This window comes from Geotrypetes seraphini, chromosome 16, assembly GCF_902459505.1.
Source record: "Geotrypetes seraphini chromosome 16, aGeoSer1.1, whole genome shotgun sequence".
NCBI lineage: Eukaryota > Metazoa > Chordata > Amphibia > Gymnophiona > Dermophiidae > Geotrypetes > Geotrypetes seraphini.
This window is the reverse complement of record NC_047099.1, coordinates 19,326,760-19,349,029: the sequence shown is the minus strand read 5'-3', so window position 1 is coordinate 19,349,029 and position 22,270 is coordinate 19,326,760. Positions and strand designations below refer to the sequence as shown.

Here is a 22,270-nt window from a genome sequence, read left to right as displayed (position 1 = left end):
CCAAGGAGAGCAGAATTGTCTGGTGGACAAATTGAGTCGCCTCTTCAGCCGCACGAATGGTCGCTCCATTCTCACACTCTGCGGCAGGTGTTTGTTCGGTGGGGAACTCCACAGATAGATCTGTTCACTTCACCCCTCTATCACAAGTTGCCTCGTTTCTGCTCGAGGATGTACTCCCCAGATCATCTCGAGGCGGATGCTTTCCTTCTCGATTGGACGGGCAGGTTCCTCTATGCGTTCCTTCCCTTTCCTCTGATTCTCAAGACGCTGGTGCACCTCAAGTCGGTCCGCGCCACCATGATCTTGATAGCGCCTCGGTGGCCCCGGCAGCCGTGGTTCTCCCTGCTCCTCCAGCTCAGTGTCAGGAAGCCTCTGCTTCTACCTGTGTTTCCTTCTCTGCTGTCTCAGAGTCAGGGTTTGCTGTTGCATCCCAATCTGCAGTCTCTACATTTAACAGCTTGGTTCCTCTCCACGTGCCTCCCTCGGTTTCTCTCAGTCGGTGAGGGATGTTCTCGAGGCCTCTCGGAAGAGCTCCTCTTGGCAATGCTATTCCCAGAAATGGACCAGATTTGCTGCATGGTGTACTGCACGCCGCATGGAGCCGCTGTCTGCTCCTTGTCTTCTGTGCTGGATTATCTGTTCCACTTGTCTAGGTCTGGCCTCAAATCGACATCTATTTGAGTCCACCTCAGGGCATTGCTGCTTTTCATCAGCCTTTTGAAGGGAAACCTCTCTCTGCTCATCCTGTGGTTTCCAGATTTATGAAAGGACTTTTCAATGTCAATCCACTTCTCAAGCCGCCTCTGGTGGTTTGGGACCTCAATCTGGTTCTTACTCACTTGATGAGACCTCCATTTGATTCAGCTCATCTTAAATATCTTACTTGGAAATTGATATTTCTTATTGCACTCACCTGTGCTAGACGTATCAATGAGCTACAAGCTATAGTAGCAGATTGTTTTTCATCATGACAAGGTGGTCCTTCGTACTCATCCAAAATTCATGTGAGTCTACTCTGCTTTTGTTAATTCCTATCCCTTGTTGTCCTTGCAGTTACCAGTGTGGGTGTTGTATCGATTCCTTCATGGTCTTGACTAGTTGAGAGGCTTGTGATGTCTTTTGGAACTACGCCCCATCTCTCTCTGAAGTGGTCGGTGCTTCTTCATCACATGTGCTTTTTTTCCCTTGAGTGGGGTTTGCAAAGCCTTCATATTTGCATGGCATATTATTTTTTTACAGATCCATTAGGAAATTTTCTGTAACTGCAGTCCTTTGAGAGTTGACTTTATACAGTCATTTCTTTTCCTACGGAATTCCTTTTCCTTCCTTGTTCTTATTAGAGAATGACACGGTGGCGGTTTACCCGCGGCTACCGCGTTTAGCTGCGGGTAATCCGCCAAAATGGGGAATGAAAAATAGCCTCTGCGGGGACGGGGACAAGGCCATTCACCGCCCCGTGGAGCAGTGAATGGTCTTGTCACCGCAGTGAGGCATCAGGGATGGCGCGGTCCCTGCAGCCCCCACCCGCACGCAGTCTCGATCGTTTAACCAGATTCTTCTCTCCACCTCACCTTAGTTTGCCGGCTTTCTTTTTCGGCGACCGGCACGCTTCAAAGAGCCGCACATGCGTGGCTGCTCAGTATTCAATCTTCTGCTCTGACCCAAACGGAAACAGGAAGTTGCAGCAGAGCAGAAGTTGAACTTTGAGCAGCTGCGCGTGCGCGGCTCTTTGAAAGCGTGCCGGTCGCCGAAAAAGAAAGCCGGCAAATTAAGGTGAGGTGGAGAGAGGAAGCTGGTTAAACGATCGAGCCGGCGTGCGGGTGGGGGCTGCGGGGATCACGTGTTCCCGGCTCACACAAGGAAGGAGGGAGTGAAAGGGAAAAAGTTTCTCTTCCTTGGAAACAGATTCTGAAGTGACCTCATCAAAGAAGACCAGCACCAAATGTACAAGAAATCCCTTAAACAATGTCAAAAGAGCCCAAAAGAGAAAACTGCTACTGCCATGAGACTCCATTATTGAAGGAATCAACTTGAAATCACAGTTCAAGAGACAGGAAAAGGTTAAATGTCTCATGGAATCCTCAGCCACAACACAAACCAAATTGTGAATGAAATCAGAGCAGACAGTAAGAATTATAAAATTGATGTCTAATGCTGAGGCATTAGAAATAATGCCTCAGCAATACAATTTTCAGAAGTTCTATTTGCTCATGGTAAGGGAGAAGAGAGACTTCTAGTGATGGTGGGGGGACTGATAGAAGATATGAAAGAAGGGTGGTAGAAAGGAACAGATAGTAAAGGAGGGAGGGAAGGGTGGTGGTGGAAAGGAATAGAACAGACATTGAAAGAGGGTAGAGAGGAACAGACCCTGAAGGGAATTGTGGAAGGCAGAGTGGGGAGAAGACGCTGGAAGGGAAGAAGACAGATGCCAGACTATGGGGGAGCGGAGGGAAGAAGATGGGTGCTAGACCAATTGTGGGAGGGGGTGAAGGGAGAGGCACAGTAACAGCAAATGGAAGACGCAGAGAGAAGACACACAGTGGATGGAAGGAATTGAATGAGAAGATGTGGAAAGCAGAAACCAGACAACAAAAGTAGAAAAAAAAATTATATTTATTTATTGCTTTAGGATAAAGTAGTATATTAGTTGTTTTGATAAAAATTTATAAACAAAGCCCTGCCAGCTGAACATCTCTTTCTCTAGTTCAGCAGCCAGAACTTTGATTTATAAGAAAGGAATAAGCTAAATATTGCAGTACTAAGGCTTATATGGATGCTGCGGGGGGCGGTGAATGGGATGGCAGTGGCGGTGACGGGGCGGTGAAGGGAACGACGGTGACGGGGTAGTGCAGAGGATGGTAGGCTGGGGACGGTGCAGTGATGGGGACAGATTTTTTTCCCCGTGTCATTCTCTAGTTCTTATCTCAAGTGTCCTTTACTTCCCTTCCTTGATTTCTATGGGGATTTTTTTGACACGCCCTTTGAAGCGGTTAACGTGCCATTGTTTCCCTCCTGGTGGAGTTCATCCTCACAGTTGGTATGTAGGCTTCTGTCTTTCTGGGCAGAATGGACACGGCTGGGGACTGGTTAGCCAAATGGGCTTACTAGATTCCTCTCCTGCCTGAATGGTTTTCCTTGGCATACATTTGTCACCCATCAGTGAGAATATGCTGCCTTGTCCTGGAATAAAGCACAATTACTTATCATAACAGGTATTATCTAGGGACAGCATGCAGATATTCTCACAACCCACCCACCTCCCCAGGTTGGCTTATCTTAACTGAGGGACTGCGCGCCTACGGGCAAGCGCGGTGTGGGCGTCAATAACTTTTTCAAGTTCTTGAAATGTCTGTACCAAGGCTCTGTCGGTGATGTCACTCCAACAGTGAGAATATCTGCCTGCTGTCCCTGGATAACACCTGTTATGGTAAGTAAGTGTGCTTACTGCTCTTTTTTTTTTTCTATTTCTCTAGGCACTTTAGAATGTGAGCCATCTGGGACAGAGAGGGAAGTTTTTTCTTAATGTGCCTTAAGTTGAGTCAATTTATATAAGTTGTAATTCATTCAGAACTGTGGATGTAGCGGAATATAAATACTTAAATAAATGCATAAATAAATAAACTGCTATAACCTTTTATTAGATATAGCAGTACATTAAGATGTAATTGGGATATAATTGCTTTTTTTTCAGCACTGTTCAGAACTATACTAAAGGATGAGAAAATTTCCTACACTGCACTTCTCTTCATTGGAATATGCTTGGGTCTTTTGGGTGACTCTATTCATTCGGTAATGTACATATGTAGACAGTATATATTGGTAAATGACTGCATTTTTGAAGAGCCAATATACATTCAATATCATGTAATCCACTCAAATGAAGGGGTCTATACTCGGTTTGCTTCTAATGGTTGTTGTCAATCATATTTTTACTGCAGGAAAAGGTCTCAGAGTCTAGGAGTACTATGCTATGTCATTTCATCAACTCACTGTCAGCGTAGATAGGGTCCACACACATACTCCATAATTCAATCATTGGCCAAAAAACTGCTTAGTACATTTTTACTTTTTTATCTTTACTTTTTAATCTCTTTTTTTCATTTATCTTTTTATAGTTTGTAACATAACTACCGGTAATTCACCCAACAACAGGTGTTTAAATATAGACCACTTCAAAGGTTTGAAAAGAGCCAACAGAAAATTACTTTTATTTATTTTTTATTTTTTGAAAATTACTGACAGAGTAATTGGCCCTGAAGTAGTGGACACATTAACGGTCCGTGAAACGCCAGCCGTATCGGCTCCAGTTCTGGTTCCGGTAGTTCGGAATGGCTCTGGTCCTGATCTGGTAGTTTGATATGGCACAGATAGAATATATGAGTGAAAAACAGAATACGAGAGAAAACTAAATATTGAAGACAAGTAATTTTCTGTTGGCTCTTTTCAAACCTTTGAAGTGGTCTATATTTAAACACCCGTTGTTGAGTGAATTAATTATAAGTTATAAACTATAAAAAGATAAATGAAAAAAAGAGATTAAATAGGTAAAGATAAAAAAGTAAAAATGTACTAAGCAGTTTTTTGGCCAATGATTGAATTATGGAGTATGTGTGTGGACCCTATCTACGCTGACAGTGAGAGTCGATGAAACGACATAGCGTAGTACTCCTAGACTCTGAGGCTTTTTCCTGCAGTAAAAATATGATTGACAACAACCATTAGAAGCAAACTGAGTATAGACCTCTTAATTTGCATGGATTACATGATATTGAATTATATTGGCTATTTATACCACTCTGTTAAAGTTTCCTTAAGATTTGGTGCATTTTTGAAGTCATTATTTAAAACATTTTTTATTTTTCTTTGTGAAAAAATTTGAATGGTTTGTCCAGGAGAGTGATACATGAAATTTTTATCAATAAATACATAATACCCCCAAGTAAACCACTCACGGTGTCTTAAGAAATTTTTTAAAAAAGTTATTAACCATCTGTACTCCTTTCTTAAAAATAATTTTCCAAATAAATTAGAAAGCTATACTTGTTTCTACAAATGATAAATATCCGGCATTTGCAAGAAAATCTGAAGAATGTAGCATTATCATAGGACAAGCAGCAGCATATTCTCATATGTGGGTGTCATCCACGAATCCCAGTATAGATAGTGAAAAGTGCACTGGCACTTTAGGAATTCATCTTCAAAAATTGAAGGCCCGCTGGCTTCAGCAAGAGAAAATTTTTGGTACTCATAATTATGGAGGAAAAGTCGCAACCTTCAGTACCGGTGGTGACAACATCGGACATTCCTACCTATGGAAAGCCTGCTAAGAAGCCGACCACTTCTCAGCCGGTATCACAGGCCTCTTCTGCATAGATTCCCTCGATGCAGGCCAAGCCTCAACACCGGTATTCTTCAGTGCAGGCTGTATCTCCTGCTGGGTGTGCATCCTCGTTGAGGTCTCCCACCCCTAGACACCCTGCAGTACTATTGATACCCGCTCACTCTTAGCTATCAGTACAGGATATTCGTTCCAAGGTCGATTAATTTCTGCGCAGAGAGATTGGTGACATGTTCAAACTAATCTGCATTCCAATGTCTGCACCAACCTCATCAGCCTGAGTGTAATTCTCATAGGCCACAAGGTACTGCTTTGGAGTCTGCCTCTAAACGTCGTTCTGCTTTGCACTGATGTTCCTCAAGAGAAGATCACCTCCTGAAGGTCTTTCTTTTACCAAGTACATCAGACAGTTGGGAATAACTTCTTGTAAAATTGGAAACAGATATTGAACCCAGGGCTGAATTACTGGAGGCATTGGACTTTGACAAGTCCCCCAAGGAACTTTTGAAATTGCCTGTTCACAATCTGTTAAGAGTCTCTTCTGAAGATTTGGGAGACTCCACTGTCAGTGACTATTGCTCCTAGGAAGCTGGATTCTCTATATAGGATAATTTCTTGTTCAGGGTTTGATAAACCGCAACGCCAACATCAGTCATTGCTGGTAGAACCACCCTTAAGAAGTCATCTAGCTCCAGAGTCTATACTACAGCTCCTCCAGGTCTTGAAGACAGAACCATGGACAAATTTGATTGTTAGTTGTATCAAAATTCAATGGTGGCCAACAGAGTATTGAATTACAATTTTTTTTTTAAGTCAAGCAGGAGTCGGCCTTGGTTCTCCCTTCTACTTCAACTCAGTATCAAAGATCCATTACCTCTGCCAATTTGTACCTCTCTTCTCACGTAGAGTCACAATTCTCTTTTACATCCAAACCTGACAGCTTGGTACCTCTCGGGCTGAACTCAACTGATCTTCACCTATGTCAGCCTGTCAGACTCATATTGGAAGCTTCTAGAAAACTGGTAACTCAGCAATGTTATCAGCAAAAATGGACCCATTTTTCTGCTTGGTGTCTTCTTCATCACCAGGATCCAAATTCCATCTTTATTTCCTTAGTTTTGGATTATCTCCTCCATTTATCTGACTCGGTTCTCAAATCCACATCCATTAGAGTCCATCTTAATGCTATCACTGCCTTTCATCAACCAGTACTGCTTATCCTCTTGTCTCTAGATTCAGTGTTAAACCATTTCTTAAATCACCTCCAGTGGTTTGGGATCTTAATGTGGTTCTTGCTAAGTTGATAAAGCCTCCATTTGAACCAATAACTACGGCTCATCTCAAATTCCTTACTTGGAAAGTTGTCTTTCTCATTTCACTCACTTCTGCCAGAAGCACTACTGGAGGACCCACCATTTACAGTATTCCACCATGATAAGGTGGTACTTCACACTCATCCAAAGTTCCTTCCTAAGGTCGTCACTGAATTTTATCTTAATCAATCAATTGTTCGTCCAGTATTTTTTTCCTAAGCCTTACTCTCATTCAGTTGAAAAGGCTCTTCATAATTTGGACTGTAAATGGTCATTGACCTACTATCTCGACAGGACAAAGCCACATAGAACGTCTCCTCAACTTTTGTCTCATTTGATCCTAACAGGTTGGGTTATCCTGTTTCTAAGAGAATGATTTCCAATTGGTTGGTTGCATGCATCTCATTCAGTTATGCTCAGTCTGAGCTACAACTGGGTAGTCAGATCATAGCTCATAAAGTTCGAGCTATGGCAGCTTTAGTTGCTTTCTACTGCTCTATCCCTATTGATGAGATCTGTAAAACTGCGGCTTGGTCCTCGATTCATACTTCAACAAAAACAACTTTTCGGTGCCGCTATGGAGGATCTTCAATTTCCAAGACACCGACTTCAAAGGCACTGGAAGTGAAGGCATCATGTTTCATGACACCGCCGGTAAAAGTACTGCCTTCTACGATACCACCAGTGAAGGCACCACCTTCTCCAAAATGTCACGACCTTCCTCGACACGCCTTCTACTCCAGAGTCATAACTCACTCCTTCAGGTAAGCCAGCAAGGAAGTCACCAGTCTCCCAGGTGGGGTTGGCCACTAAGACATTGAGTCCAATCATGCTGGCCAAACGATGACCCTTTTTGTGACTTGTTTCAAAATCTAGGGGTTTCTCCTCCTCTGAGTCATCCTCTTTGGAGCAGGTCAGGGCACCAATGGTACCAGCGTCAAAGCCAAAGGTACCAGTGCCTTCTAGAGAGCAAGTAGCAACATCGATGGTACCGGCGACAATGTCACAGCTACTTTGAAAGAACAATTTGAACAATTCTTTCGTGCAGAGTATGGTCATTTATTTAATCTTCTGATCCCGGCATCGACTCTGCCAAAACTGGCCCAACTTGAGCGTACCAATACCAGGGATGCTGGTACCAGTACACAGTCTTTGGTGCCGTCTCTTGGACTTCGGTACCATCCATCATCCAGGCATATATCCAGGACTACTTCACTGCTAAACATTTGGAGAAGTGTAAACATCAGACCCCTTCTCCTTCCTGACCTCCTTGTTCAATCTTCTCTTGGTGTTTTTCCTTCAAAAACAGAGGTTGTTGACTCTCCTGAATGTTCACCACTTCTATCTCCTAAAGATTCATCTCCTCAAGAGTCTTTCTTTTTCTCATTTCATTAGACAACTTGGTAAAGACATGTCTCTCGTTAGAAGCTGACTCTAAATATACACCTGAATATATGGAGACTATGGACATCAAGCAACCTCCGAAGGAGGTACTTAAGCTTCCTATTCATGAAATTTTGAAAGACACTCTTTAGGAACTGGGAATCTCCCTTATCAGTGCCAGTGGCCCCTAGAAAGCTGAATTCCACTTACAAAGTTGCTCCTCATCTAAGGTGTATGCCTCTGTTCCACCGAGCAGAGAAGGTCGCTCTATGGATAGATTTGGTAGGCATCTCTACCAAAATGCTATGCTGAACAGTAGAGTTAACAACTATATTTTTCACTTTACATGCTTTTTGAAGCACTTGATGTAACAATTGCCTGTGTACCAAAAATATATTCCTTTTCATCGTGTTAAAGGATTTCAACAATTGGTTTCCACCCTTCTAAAGCTATGGCAGCATTTGGTACAATCTGCCTATGATTCTTTTGAGCTGTCCTCTCGAGCTTCTTCTATGTCCGTTGCCATGAGAAGGCTGGCCTGGCTCAGAGTGGTGGACATGGATGTTAATCTTCAAGATTGCATGGCTAACATACCATGTCTTGGGGATGAGCTTTTCGGAGATACAATTGAAAATGCCACTCAAAAGCTCATCGCTCATGAGAAATTGTGGGACTCTTTAGTTAAACCTAAGCCAAAGTCTTCCACATCATGTCCTTTTAAGCCATCTACGTCTTACCAGTAACCCTATCCTGCTAAACCATCTAATGCTTCAAGACCTCAGCAGAGGTCACAGAAACCTCAGCTTCGAACGCATGGGAGATTTCGTCCACCGGACACTGCAGAACCAAGCTACGACCGATGATGTAAAAGCTATGTGGTCATCCCTGAAATCTACCATACATGAAGCGACAAGCCTCTACATTAAATCAGTACACAAACGGCGGAGAAACAACAAACCCCAATGGTACTCCGCAGAAATTTTGCACCTCGTCAAGGAGAAGAAAAAAGCATTTATTTCCTATAAACGAACGGAGACTAGGGAAGCTAAACTAGAACATAGGGCGAGGTCTGCAGCAGTCAAAACGGCAGTCAGGGAGGCCAAACTTCGAGTGGAAGAGACTCTGGCAAAGAACATGAAGAAAGGGGACAAATCCTTCTTCAGGTATTTTTTTTTTCTGATCTTAATACTCCTAATGGTATGCCTCACATATAAAAGCTGGCAAGGGCACTCAATCACATATACCAACCCCTTAGTTTGACAATTGGTAGATCTTACAACACGCTTTTTAACCCATTCAGGGACATGAATCTCTGTTAACCTCACACTATATTGACATACAGTGCAAGAGGAGCAAGGGGAATGCCCTCCCGAGGGAATGGACCTTGAAGCATTAGAATGATATTGAGCTTTGGTAAGGTATTGTTTTAAATTCCACCCTCGAGAATATGCAAATTTAGGAGAGTTTTCAAAAATTGTATGATATTGCAAAATATTCCAGTGTTGATTGATTATTTTTTTAATTTAAAAAGCATGATGAGAGTAAGGAAGGACACACACCAGATCTATGTCATCTTGTTTCTGGCTAGATGTCAACAAATTGACTTAAAAAAAAATTGTAATTCAATACTCTGTTGGCCACCATTGAATTTTGATAACCGCATAGAACTTCACGGTATTGCGGTATATAAGCTGTTATTATTATTATTTGTAGAGCTGCTACTTGGTCCTCGGTTCATACCTTCACTTCTCAATATTGTCTGGATACTTTCTCCAGATGGGATGGACAGTTTGGCCAAACAGTATTACAAAATTTATTTTCATAAATTGCCAACAATCCCACCATCCCATTCTGGTTAGCTTGGAGGTTACCCATATGTGAGAATATATGCCTGCTTGACCTGGGATAAAGCACAGTTACTTACCGTAACAAGTATTATCCAGGGACAGCAAGCATCTATTCTTACAACCCATCCACCTCCCCTGGTTGGCTTCTCTGCTAGCTATCTGAACTGAAGAGATGCGCCCTGCACTGGGCAGGAAAGCACTCGCGCATACGCGGTGCGGGCGACTCGAAACTTCGAGTTTCTTCAAGCAAGTCTGCTTGTGAGGCGTCCACATTCGGGCTCCGTCGATGACGTCACCCATATGTAAGAATAGCTGCCTGTTGTCCCTGGATAACACTGTGCTTTCTGCTCATCCAGTGGTTTCCAGATTCATGAAAGGACTTTTCAATGTCAAACCTCCTCTCAAACTGCCTCCAGTGGTTTGGGATCTCAATGTTGTTCTTGTTCAATTGATGAAGCCTCCATTTGAACCAATGTCTACGGCTCATCTGAAGTATCTCACTTGGACAGTTGTGTTTCTCATTGTCCTCACTTCTGCTCGAAGAGTCAGTGAGCTGCAAGCTTTAGTTGCTGATCCACCTTTCACTGTGTTCCATCATGACAAGGTGGTTCTCTGTACTCATCCTAAATTCCTACCTAAAGTGGTTTCGGAATTTCATCTCAACCAATCCATTATTCTTCCAGTGTTCTTTCCAAAGCCTCATTCTCATCCTGGAGAATCAGCTTTGCATACTCTGGACTGTAAACGTGCTTTGACCTTCTATTTGGAACGTACCAAACCACACAGAACTGCTCTTCAACTTTTTATCTCTTTCGATCCAAATAAGTTGGGACATCCTATCTCTAAGCGTACTATCTCCAACTGGTTGGCTGCTTATATCTCCTTCTGCTATGCCCAGGCTGGATTACTCCTACAGAGTAGAGTCATAGCCCATAAGGTCAGAGTAATGGCAGCTTCAGTAGCTTTCCTCAGATCTACACCTATTGAGGAAATTTGCAAGGCTGCTACTTGTTCCTTGGTTCATACTTTCACTTCTCACTATTTTCTGGATGTGTTCTCCAGATGGGATGGCCATTTTGGCCAGAAAATATTACAAAATTTCTCCTAAATTGCCAACACTCCCACCATCCCATTCTGGTTAGCTTGGAGGTCACCTATATGTGAGAATTGGCTGCCTGCTTGTCCAGGGATAAAGTACAGTTACGTACCGTAAGAGGTGTTATCTAGGGACAGCAGGCAGCTATACTCACAACCCACCCACCTCCCCTGGTTGGCTTCTCTGCTAGCTATCTGAACTGAGGAGACGTGCCCTGTGCTGAGCGGGAAGGCACTTGCGCATGCGCGGTGTGGGTGACTCAAAAATTCTAGTTTCTACAAGCAAGTCTGCGAGGCTTCCGCATTGGGGCTCCATCGATGACATCACCCATATGTGAAAATAGCTGCCTGCTGTCCCTGGATAACACCTGTTACGGTAAGGAACTGTGTTTTCTTGAATCGACTATATTCTGACCTCGACTTATCTATCTCAGGTTCAATCTTCTGCATTGGGTCCCCTGTCAGTGTCTGATCATTGTCCTATTTGGGTTGACGAAAGTTCTACTGGGGGAACCTGGAAATTTCCATCGTATTTAGTCAACAATTCAGACTTCACTCACTACCTTACACAGAAATCGGAGGACTATGTTGCCTTTAACTCACAACACCAGGACACTCCGCTTTTGATTTGGGAGGCAGCCAAGTTGGTCCTCCGCGGTGACATCATCTCTTATGTCATTGCACAAAGAAAACTAGGGGATTAATACATTTAGAGAGAGAATATAAAAAACTGAAACGGGCATATATTGCTCATTCATCTCCTCAGTCTCAGGAGGCCATGGTGGCAGCACAGGTTGCCCTGAACACTTTATTACACGAACACACTCGGAGATATCTCCACTATTCCAGATTGCATTACTACAAATTTGGGAATAAGTCAGGTTGGCTTTTGGCGAACTTAACGAGACCCTGGCATCCCAACCGCTACATTTCTCGTCTCCTGCTCAAAAATGGTAAGGAGGTGAACTCTACAGGTGAGCTGTTAGGATGGGAGGACATAAGAGAAGTGGAAAGACAGTGGTCTAAGCTGAAAGGAGCGATAAAAATGGCTACGGACCTTTATGTGAAGAAAATCAATAAAAACAAGAGAAAAAGGAAGCCGATATGGTTCTCCAACCTAGTGGCTGAGAAAATAAAGGCAAAAGAGTTGGCGTTCATGAAATATAAAAAAAACCAAGAAGAGGAGAGCAGAAAGGACTACAGGGTGAAACTGAAAGAAGCCAAGAGAGAGATATGTTTGGCGAAGGCACAGGCGGAAGAACAAATGGCTAAAAATGTAAAAAAGGGAGATAAAAATTTTTTCAGATATATTAGTGAAAGGAGGAAGATAAAAAATGGAATTGCTAGGCTAAAAGATGCTGGGAACAAATATGTGGAGAGTGATGAGGAGAAAGCAAATGTGCTAAACAAATACTTCTGTTCTGTGTTCACAGAAGAAAATCCTGGAGAAGGACCGAGATTGTCTGGCAAAGTTACACGAGAAAATGGAGTAGATTCTGCGCCGTTCACGGAGGAGGGTGTTTATGAGCAACTTGAAAAACTGAAGGTGGATAAAGCGATGGGACCAGACGGAATCCATCCCAGGATACTAAGGGAGCTCAGAGAGGTTCTGGCGAGTCCTATTAAAGACTTGTTCAACAAATCTCTGGAGACGGGAGTGATTCCTGGGGATTGGAGGAGAGCGGATGTGGTCCCTATTCATAAAAGTGGTCACAGGGATGAAGCAGGAAACTACAGGCCGGTGAGCCTCACTTCAGTTGTTGGAAAAATAATGGAAGTGTTGCTGAAAGAAAGGATAGTGTATTTCCTTGAATCTAATGGGTTACAGGATCCGAGGCAACATGGCTTTACAAAAGGTAAATCGTGCCAAACGAACCTGATTGAATTTTTTGATTGGGTGACCAGAGAGCTGGATCGAGGACATATGCTAGATGTAATTTACTTGGATTTCAGCAAAGCCTTTGATACAGTTCCTCATAGGAGGCTGTTGAACAAACTTGAAGGGCTGAAGTTAGGACCCAAAGTGGTGAACTGGGTCAGAAACTGGCTGTCGGACAGATGCCAGAGGGTGGTGGTTAATGGAAGTCACTTGAAGGAAGGAAAGGTGACTAGTGGAGTCCCTCAGGGTTCGGTGCTGGGGCCAATCCTGTTCAATATGTATGTAAGTGACATTGCTGAAGGGTTAGAAGGAAAAGTGTGCCTTTTTGCAGATGATACCAAGATTTGTAACAGAGTAGACACCGAAGAGGGAGTGGAAAATATGAAAAAGGATCTGCAAAAGTTAGAGGAATGGTCTAATGCCTGGCAACTAAAATTCAATGCAAAGAAATGCAGAGTAATGCATTTGGGGATTAATAATAGGAAGGAACCGTATATGCTGGGAGGAGAGAAGCTGATATGCACGGACGGGGAGAGGGACCTTGGGGTGATAGTGTCCGAAGATCTAAAGGCGAAAAAACAGTGTGACAAGGCAGTGGCTGCTGCCAGAAGGATTCTGGGCTGTATAAAGAGAGGCGTAGTCAGTAGAAGGAAGAAGGTGTTGATGCCCCTGTACAGGTCATTGGTGAGGCCCCACTTGGAGTATTGTGTTCAGTTTTGGAGATCGTATCTGGCGAAGGACGTAAGAAGACTTGAGGCGGTCCAGAGGAGGGTGACAAAAATGATAGGAGGCTTGCGCCAGAAGACATATGAGGAGAGACTGGAAGCCCTGAATATGTATACCCTAGAGGAAAGGAGGGACAGGGGAGATATGATTCAGACGTTCAAATACTTGAAGGGTAGAACAAAATCTTTTCCAGCGAAAGGAAAATGGTAAAACCAAAGGACATAATTTGAGGTTGAGGGGTGGTAGATTCAAGAGCAATGTTAGGAAATTCTACTTTACAGAGAGGGTGGTGGATGCCTGGAATGCAATCCCGAGAGAGGACTGAGTTCAAAGAAGTGTGGGATGAACACAGAGGATCTAGAATCAGCAAATAATATTAACTATTGAACTAAGGCTAGTACTGGGCAGACTTGCACGGTCTGTGTCTATATATGGTCGTTTGGGGGAGGATGGGCTGAAGAGGGCTTCAATGGCTGAGAGAATTTAGATGGGATGGAGTAGATTTTGACGGATATTTCGGCAGTTGGAACCCAAGCACAGTACCGGGTAGAGCTTTGGATTCTTGTCCAGAAATAGCTAAGAATTAAAAAATTTAAAAAATTTAAATTGAATCAGGTTGGGCAGACTGGATGGACCATTCGGGTCTTTATCTGCCGTCATCTACTATGTTACTATGTACACAAACCAAAAAACAAATAAATAATCAAATAGCATACCTAAAGAGTCTGTTGGTTAATATATCCACAAGTTATAAAAGATTTGCAGGTCACTCAAATCATAACCTGAAAAAAAATAAAACATATAATGATATGCATATCCAAAATGGCATAAATGCAAAATAAAACTGAAAACATAGGGGCTTTTATTGCCAACCAATAGAAACGATAAAAACTATGTCTTCTCTAAAATCATGTGCAAAACAACGCATTTAATAACAGACTCCAAAGCACTAAACAGTGGAAAGATGTATAATATCTGAAAAGATAAAACAATACAATTAATCTACTGAAACACAGATGAAACTACATGAAGCCATTGAACTGTAAAAGACAATTTGAGCGAGCTGGTACACTTCATCAAATGAAATTAACAAAACGATACATGATTGAACTACAGTGCTAAAAATACTGGAGCACTTAATAAAAATACTAAGATGGTGTAAAAAACTAAGAAAAAACTAAAAGTACCTTACCTTTCTTAGTGACGAGACCACAGCCTTTCTGCAGGTCTGAACCAATACTGCCCAGACCCCAGAGAATGAACGTATTTAATTACAGGCATAAATGTGCTAAAACATAGTCTCTTGAACAAATAAAACGAAGACAATAAATTACTAAAACACAAATGAAGTCACATGAAATAAAAGCGTTAAGGAAAATACTAATAAAACTATAAGCTGTAGGAACAAGATATTGTCACAAACCCGAGCCCAATGCCGGCCTTGTGCTAGTTAAACCCCGGAGAAAACGTCCACTGAAACTAGTCCGGGCTAATCACTGTGTTCCTGATAGGCAGGAACAGGACCAGGAAGCACAGGCTGTGTTCAGACTTGCTGCAGAACATAGCCTGGTGAAAACTGATAGGGCCCCTTTAAATCCTCCATTTTGTGAGAAGCTGGCTAAACAGGGTAGAAGGCAGCCTCAGCTGAAAGAAGTCCGGCCCCTGAGTAGGACTGGGCGTGGTACAGCAGCTTTGCAGCATTTGGAAAGCTGGCTGTCGAGGAGAAGGAAGGAGGCAGGAGAAGCTCTCAGGTGGAAGGAGCCACCAATTCCTCTTGAACCAAATGATGTAGAAATGCTGAACTCAGAGCCAGAAGAAACCACGCTAGTAAATGCTGAGCCAGAACTTATGGATTGGACTGCCTTACCGGAGGTGGATTTGATTGAGGAAATGGAAGTGAGTCAAGTTTGAATTTATGTTTGGCATTCCTGGCTTGGAGGGGAACTTTTCTTTTTGAGTTCATTGTTGAAATGTTTTTTTTCTGTGGGGCAATTAAGACTTGTCCTGAACATACCAGCCCAGTATTTTGTGTGCTTGGAAGGGTTTGGTTTAAGATGGCTGCTGCAAGCCATGACTGGACTGTAGTGAAACAGCTTTAGCAGTATCTACCATAAGATGGGAATATCCTGAAGGCTGGGGTAGGATTTGCCCAACACCTTAGCGGAGGGTTTGCGGGTTATTTGCTCTTTACTACAAGGAACTGTTTTTGGCAAATCCGCCAGCCTTCTGCCACTGCATTTGAAAAGGCAGTGCTGCACATTGCCACGTGCCATAGTTCGCTTTTCAATTCGCAAGGAAGACTTTTGAGAGTTAAAGACTGCCAGAGACTCTGCTATACCTGGGGCATTAGTAAGGGAACTTTGGAAGAATTAACCAGGCTAGGCTGGTAAACACAGTATGATTTTGCTTGCACTATTTTTTTTGCCATTATCTTTTTGAGACTGTGATCCTTCATGCCTTTTTTGTTTGGACTTGTTCGGATACACAATAAATTTGATTTCCTTATTTGATAACTTACCTGTGTGAGGCCATTCTGTTTTTTTTCACAAAGGATAGTTTATTCGCAACAGGGTCTTCCTCCCTCTTGGGGAAGCAAGCTGAGAGAATATTGTAAGCGTGGGCCGGTTACCGCAAGCCTCAAGGGCCGGCCACCCTACAATATGCATGAACTCAGGCACTTACTGCTACAAAAGCACTAATTGAATGAAGGTGAAAAACATGAAAAAACATGAAGAAGGCAAAAAAAGACAGCCTCTGCTGCACATTCCTTCTGCTGCGGTCCTGCCCCTCCTCTAACATCAGGGGCAGGATCGTGGCAGAGGGAACGTGCTGCTGAGGATGACAGCAGCCTGCAAGGATCACTACAGCACCGGCGATCCTCTCTACAGGCTGCTGTAATTAGGTAAAGGTAAGACTGGGAGGCTGGGGGGAAGCTGGCCCAACTGATCGTCCCCCTATTCAGCCAGGCCGATTAAAAAAAAAAAAAAAGAATCGATTTGAATCGGAAATAGGGCAGCACTAGTGGTCACAAATGTTCAAGCCAGGCAGCAGGCCCAAAAGAATTACCAGAATGGACTCCCTCTCCCAATATGACTAGGCAAGGGATTCCATTCTTTGAATATAAATAAACAGACATGAAAAAAGCTATATAATCATAAAATTCATGTTTATTAATGCCTCTCATGTCCAGGGAGAGCCATATACGTTATCAAATTTCCTGCTTTCCAAAGGAGAAATCCAAGACAAAGAAAAATATACCATATGTGATATCATTGTAATAATTATCATATGTTAGAATGCAATGGCACAGTTGATCACATGACTTCCTTCCCAGGAATACATCACGTCATTTTACATTTAAATCCGAAATTTGCCAATGCTAAGCCCAATTTTTAAACCCAGTAGGTGGCAGTATTTTACTTTTTCCTTATGTACTTTAGTTTTTTCTCCTTGTAGCCATTATATAACCTTCCCTAAATGTGATGTGCATCCTATTGTATGGAAAGCAAACATTATTTTTTGGTTCTCTCTAAAGACCTACTTTCTGGTTTTCTGGGAAAACTATCACACCTTATTCCATTTCCTGTAAGTTCTTAACATAAGCTTTTCCTTTATTTTAACTTTGTGCATATCAGCATGTTTTTCCCTCTCTAACTCTTTCTTTCTGAGAACTTCAGCTTACAAAACTTTATTTTTATTTAGTTGATTCTATCATAGTCAATTTAAAATAACCTTTTACAGATGGTTCCACAATTCACCTGTCTCATTTACCCCAAATAATTTCAAAGTTAATCACCTTGTATCACCTTGCATGCTTTTATTTTTCAGTTTTAATTATTAATAACAGCTGGGCACGCCCATAGTGTCCACATATCTTCAAAACAGCACATGCAGTGGTACTTGCTGTTGTTGGCTATTAGTTATTCTAATGTTCCTTTTTGATTCATGGAAATATTCTCATTGGTGACCCTACTTTACATTCTGTATTGGAGCTTTTGGTGCTTAGGTACTAACTACAGTTGGTGCTAGAGCTCCCAGTGAAGTAGAGGAGAGTCACAGAAAAAAATCTGGATTGGATTCCTTCTGCAAATGGCACATGCAATTGGGAGATAAGTCACATGTCTGGAATGTCTCACCTATCTACTGAGAAAGATATTATCAAGGTAAGGACATGATCTCCTTCATATTACTCATATGCAAGGACATGGTGAAAGTTTGGTAGTTTGGTTCTTCATCTGCTGGCAGGGAGGTAAAACCTACAAGTTTGGACTTATCTGTCAGGATGCAAGGAAAGGAAATTAACAGGCAAATTCAAATTTCTCTTTGGTGATCTAAGTACTCATTTAAGAACTAAAAAATAATACTGTAAATACAGAATTGTGAAATTTTTAAAAACATTTTAGAATGCTAAGAAATCAGTGGTATGGTACAATTTTAATTGTATTGTATTTTTTTTATTATTAGGTTACCGATTTTACGTCAAATTTGAGAAAAATATGCCCTGTTTTACTTATTCGTGTGTTCACACCAGTCTTAATATTCAATGTAGCTTATGAAATGGGCCCTCATATGTTTTGGAAATCCTGTTGTCAGGTAGGATTCTTTTTTTTGTATGATTTTGAGTTCATAACAGAAAAAAGAGAATGACTTTGCAATATCATGGAGAAAACCTTTAGGAATATAAGAGTTGTTATACTGGGAAAGACCGAAGGTTCCATGGATGGAAGTAGTTTGGATGCCCCAACTTTGAGCCTGATCCATGCTCACCACCTAGTCTCCCCAGTGTGGCTACAGAAATTTATCCAGATTTAGTCAGTCCCTTAATGGTTGGACTAGAGACTGGAGAACTTGTTTAACAATGAGAAGAAGTTAGTGTACTCTCTCCCTCTGTAATTGATGTGAACTCAGAGGCTTTTTTGCTAAATTTGCATCCCAGGATATAATGTCTAATAAATCTTCATTCTGTTAAACAGGATATATGAATCCTGACAAGTAGGTTAATTTCCCCCAATTGCGAGCTATTGCAGAAGGAATCATACAATTTTTCTTCATCTCTACCTCCTTCATCAATGGTCTGTACTATCTCTCTTCAATTTTTCCCTTCTGCAAATGAGCTGTAATTTGCTTTTCTGATCTGTTCTGAGAAGTTTATATTTTTGTTTTTTTTGTTTTTTTTAAATCCAACTTTGAGGCGGTGCTCAAGAGGCTGTTAGTGGCTCTAGGGCAGCCCTGCCTGGAAGAGAACAAAGACCCTCTGACAAGCTGTCTGCTGCTGGTATGGCAGACATAAAGGAACTTGTCTAGCCAGCCTGCACTAACAGTTTAGAAGTTTGGGGATCATTCCCCTGGGAGCAAGACACTTGAACACAAACTGTTTGGCCCTATGAAGTTCTGGGAGGGCTTTGACAGGTGTGACTGAATTTTTCCTCCCCCTGTGGTGGAGCTAATGTCCATGGGGTCTGAGGTCTGCCTGGCATTGGCCTGCCTGGCAGCCTGAAGACTGAAGGGTCCTGGACTGATGTGTTACTTGTTTGAGGCAAGGGTCTTTTCCACTATCTAATCTAATCTTCTATTTGTGTGTCGCTCATACCTTTACAGGCTCCAAGTGACTGTAAAGAGAGGTAAGAAGGGAGAGAGAGGAGGTGGATAGGTAGGAGGGAGAGGAAGGGGAGAGAAAAAGAGCAGAGAGAAGAGGAAGGGGAAAGGGAGAGGGTAAAGGAGATTAAGTATCGAACAGATGGGTTTTCAGTTTTCTTTGGAAGATGATGTGGCAAGGCTTAGTTCTGGTCCTTTCTGTAAGGCCATTCCAAGTTTTGACTCCTAGAAAGATGAGCATGGAGTGGAAAACTCGTTTATAGTGAAGCTCTTTAGTGGATGGGAGATTTAGTAGCATCCAGTTGAGGGTTCTGTGAGAAGTAGACCATGCTATTGAGAAGAGCTGGATGAGTGGGACCGCAGAGTTTCCATAAAGTATGCGATGAATGATGCAAGATATTTTTAATGTTATACGTGATGGGATGGGTAGCCAGTGCATTTGTTTGATGAAGGTTGTGACTGAGTCATATTTTCTCAGGTTGAAGATAAGTCTTACGGCAGTGTTTTGGATGAGTTGCAATTTGTGAATTAGAGCAGTGTTGATTCCCATGTAGATGGAGTTACAGAAGTCCAGTTGTGGTAGGATCATCAGTTGTACGATTAAGGCAAAGTGGTATTGGTGAAAGTAAGGTCTGATTAGCCTTAATTGTCTCAGGGTGTAGAGGGATTTGTTTCGGAGACTAGATATATGAGGGGTTCCATGGTTAGAGTGGAGTCTAGTATACAACCTAGGATTTTGGAGGACTCGTCTATGAAGAGGGTTTCGCCTGATCGAAGGGTGATGCTTGTAGGTGCAGTTTTCTGGGCTGTGTGGAAGTATAGAACTTTGGTTTTAGTTGTGTTTAGTTTCAGTTTGTTGGTTGCTGCCTAATTTTGGATTTTTTCAATATTGTGTGAGATTTTGTTGGGTAAGTCTGATTGATTTTTGGTTATGGGAATAAGGAGAAAAATATCTGCATATGACATTATGCTTTCATCTTCGAATTTGATGTTACCTAGAGAGTTCATGAAGAGATTGAATAGGATGGGGGAGAGTGGGGAGCCTTGTGGCACACCATAGAAGGCTTTCTAGGGGTTGGAGGTCTCTCCGCTCTTATTGACTATATATTCTCTGTTTTTTTAGGAAATCTGAGAACCATTTTAGTGCCTGTTATGCCTATTTCTGATAGTTTTGTTAGTAGTAAATGGTGGTCAGCTGAGTCGAAGGCTGCTGAAATATTGAAGTGGAGAAGTATTGCTTGGCATCCTGTGCTGATCAGTTGTTTGGTTTTTGTGATTAAGGTGAGGAGGAGAAGCTCTGTGCTGTGTTGTTGACGGAATCCGAATTGGGTAGGGTGGAGGCATGAGTGTTGCTCCATGTAAATTGTGAGTTGTTTACTTATGTGAATCTCAATGATTTTTGTGAAAATGGGTATGCCGGCGATAGGTCTATAATTTGAAGCCAAAGAGAGATCTGCCTTTGGTGATTTTGGTATCGGGATGAGGGCAATCTTTTTCATTGTCTTTGGCAAGTGGCCTTTGTTTAGGGAGTTATTGAGTAGGTTGGTGATCCAAGTGGTGATTGTCCAAGAGCGGCAATGAGAAGGTAAGAGGGACAGTTGTCTAGGGAGCTGCAGCGCACGGATAGTTTGGATAATAGTTTTTTTGTGTCAGGGATAAACAGATTGGAGAATGAGGTCCAGATTTGGTCTGCTATGGGGGGTTCAGGGGTGTGTTGAGATGTACTGAGAATGTGTGTCTCGGTGGGGATTGAGTTGGCTACCTCTGATTGTACAGTTTTGATTTTGTTGAGAAAGAAGTCTGCTAGATCCTGAGCGCTGATTTTGTTGGGTTGTCCTTTGGGTTCTAGTGCCGGTGGGGTTGAGAGCTGTCGCATCAGGTGAAATAGTTTCTTGTTATTTAACGTTTTGGTGCCTAGTTTGCTGGCATAGTAGTTCTTTTTGGCCTCTGATATGTTGATTTTGTATTTGTTTTTTGCCTCTCGCCATAGTGTTCTAGTGTTCCACTTTTTTGCCATTTTCTTTCCAGACGCCTGCATAGTTGTTTATCTGATCTCAGAGATTTGGTGAACCAGGGGTAGTTATGGTTTGGTTTTGTTTTTCAAGAGTGGAGGGGAGTGAGTGTGTCCAATGTGTTGGTAATGACTTGGTTCCAGCTCATTAGCATAGTTGTAGTGCAGTCTGAAGGAGGGATTAGGGCAGGGGTGTCCAACCTTTTGGCTTCCCTGGGCTGCATTGGCTGAAAATTTTTTTTCTGGGGCCGCACAAACACTAACACTAGCCGATGAACAAAAAAAAGGTTGAGCAGGTCCCAAATCTGCAATCACTAATATAGAAGATTTATATATCTAATAATAAACCGTCATTAAAGGGACACTGTGGAGAGGAACCCAAAAAAGCAGTAATACTTACCCTGACTGAGTGATCCCTCCATGTGCATCGCTGACAGTGGGAGCAGCCACAGGCTTCCGTATCCACATTTTGATGAGCAGGGATGCGTCCTCCTGGTTCTCCCATTCACGTCTATTACAGCTACGGTGATCCTCTTCAGAGGTGAGCCTCATCAGAGCGAGGATGCTGAATCAGCTGTCGGCAGCGCACGTGGAGGATCGTTTAATCAGAGTAAATATTACTCCTTTTATCCCAGGACAAGCAGGCAGCCTATTCTCACATATGGATAATGTCATCAGCGGAGCCCGGATGCGGAAGCTCGCAAGCATACTTGCTTGAAGAAACTCAAAGTTTCGAGTCGACCGCACTGTGCATGAGCGAATGCCTTCCCACTCAGCTTAGGGCGCGTCTCCTCAGTTCTCAGTTTTCCGCGGAGCCGAGAAGTCCGTCTTTGATTATCTGCGTTTAACTTTGTTACTTCGTGCCTTCTCTGAACCGCGGTTTGTATTTTTTTTTCTTCACAAATCGCTGTTACTTTATTTCTTATTTCTAGTTTAAAAAAAATTTTTTATACAAGATGTTTAAAGAAATACAGAAATATATTATTCTCTTAGTCATATTACATACCAAGAATTGAAATTCAAACATCCATATAAATCATATAATACAGTCCACAACTTAAGGAGAAGAGACAAGATGAAAGT

General features: G+C 42.4%; 1 protein-coding gene across 12 annotated transcripts in view; it reads left to right on the top strand.

Moving 5' to 3' along the window:
* The window catches only part of LOC117350768 (sodium/hydrogen exchanger 10-like), a 753,575-nt gene that overhangs the window by 33,198 nt on the left and 698,107 nt on the right, over positions 1 to 22,270 (top strand). For 10 of the 12 annotated variants that reach the window (XM_033925346.1, XM_033925349.1, XM_033925353.1 and 7 more), the window contains exons 2-3: positions 3,692 to 3,789; positions 18,046 to 18,174. In XM_033925346.1, coding sequence (XP_033781237.1) covers positions 3,692 to 3,789; positions 18,046 to 18,174 — 227 coding nt within the window. Of the gene's footprint in view, positions 1 to 3,691; positions 3,790 to 15,374; positions 15,478 to 18,045; positions 18,175 to 22,270 lie in introns of those variants that run through there. The other 2 variants (XM_033925348.1, XM_033925352.1) reach the window with 2 other exon arrangements.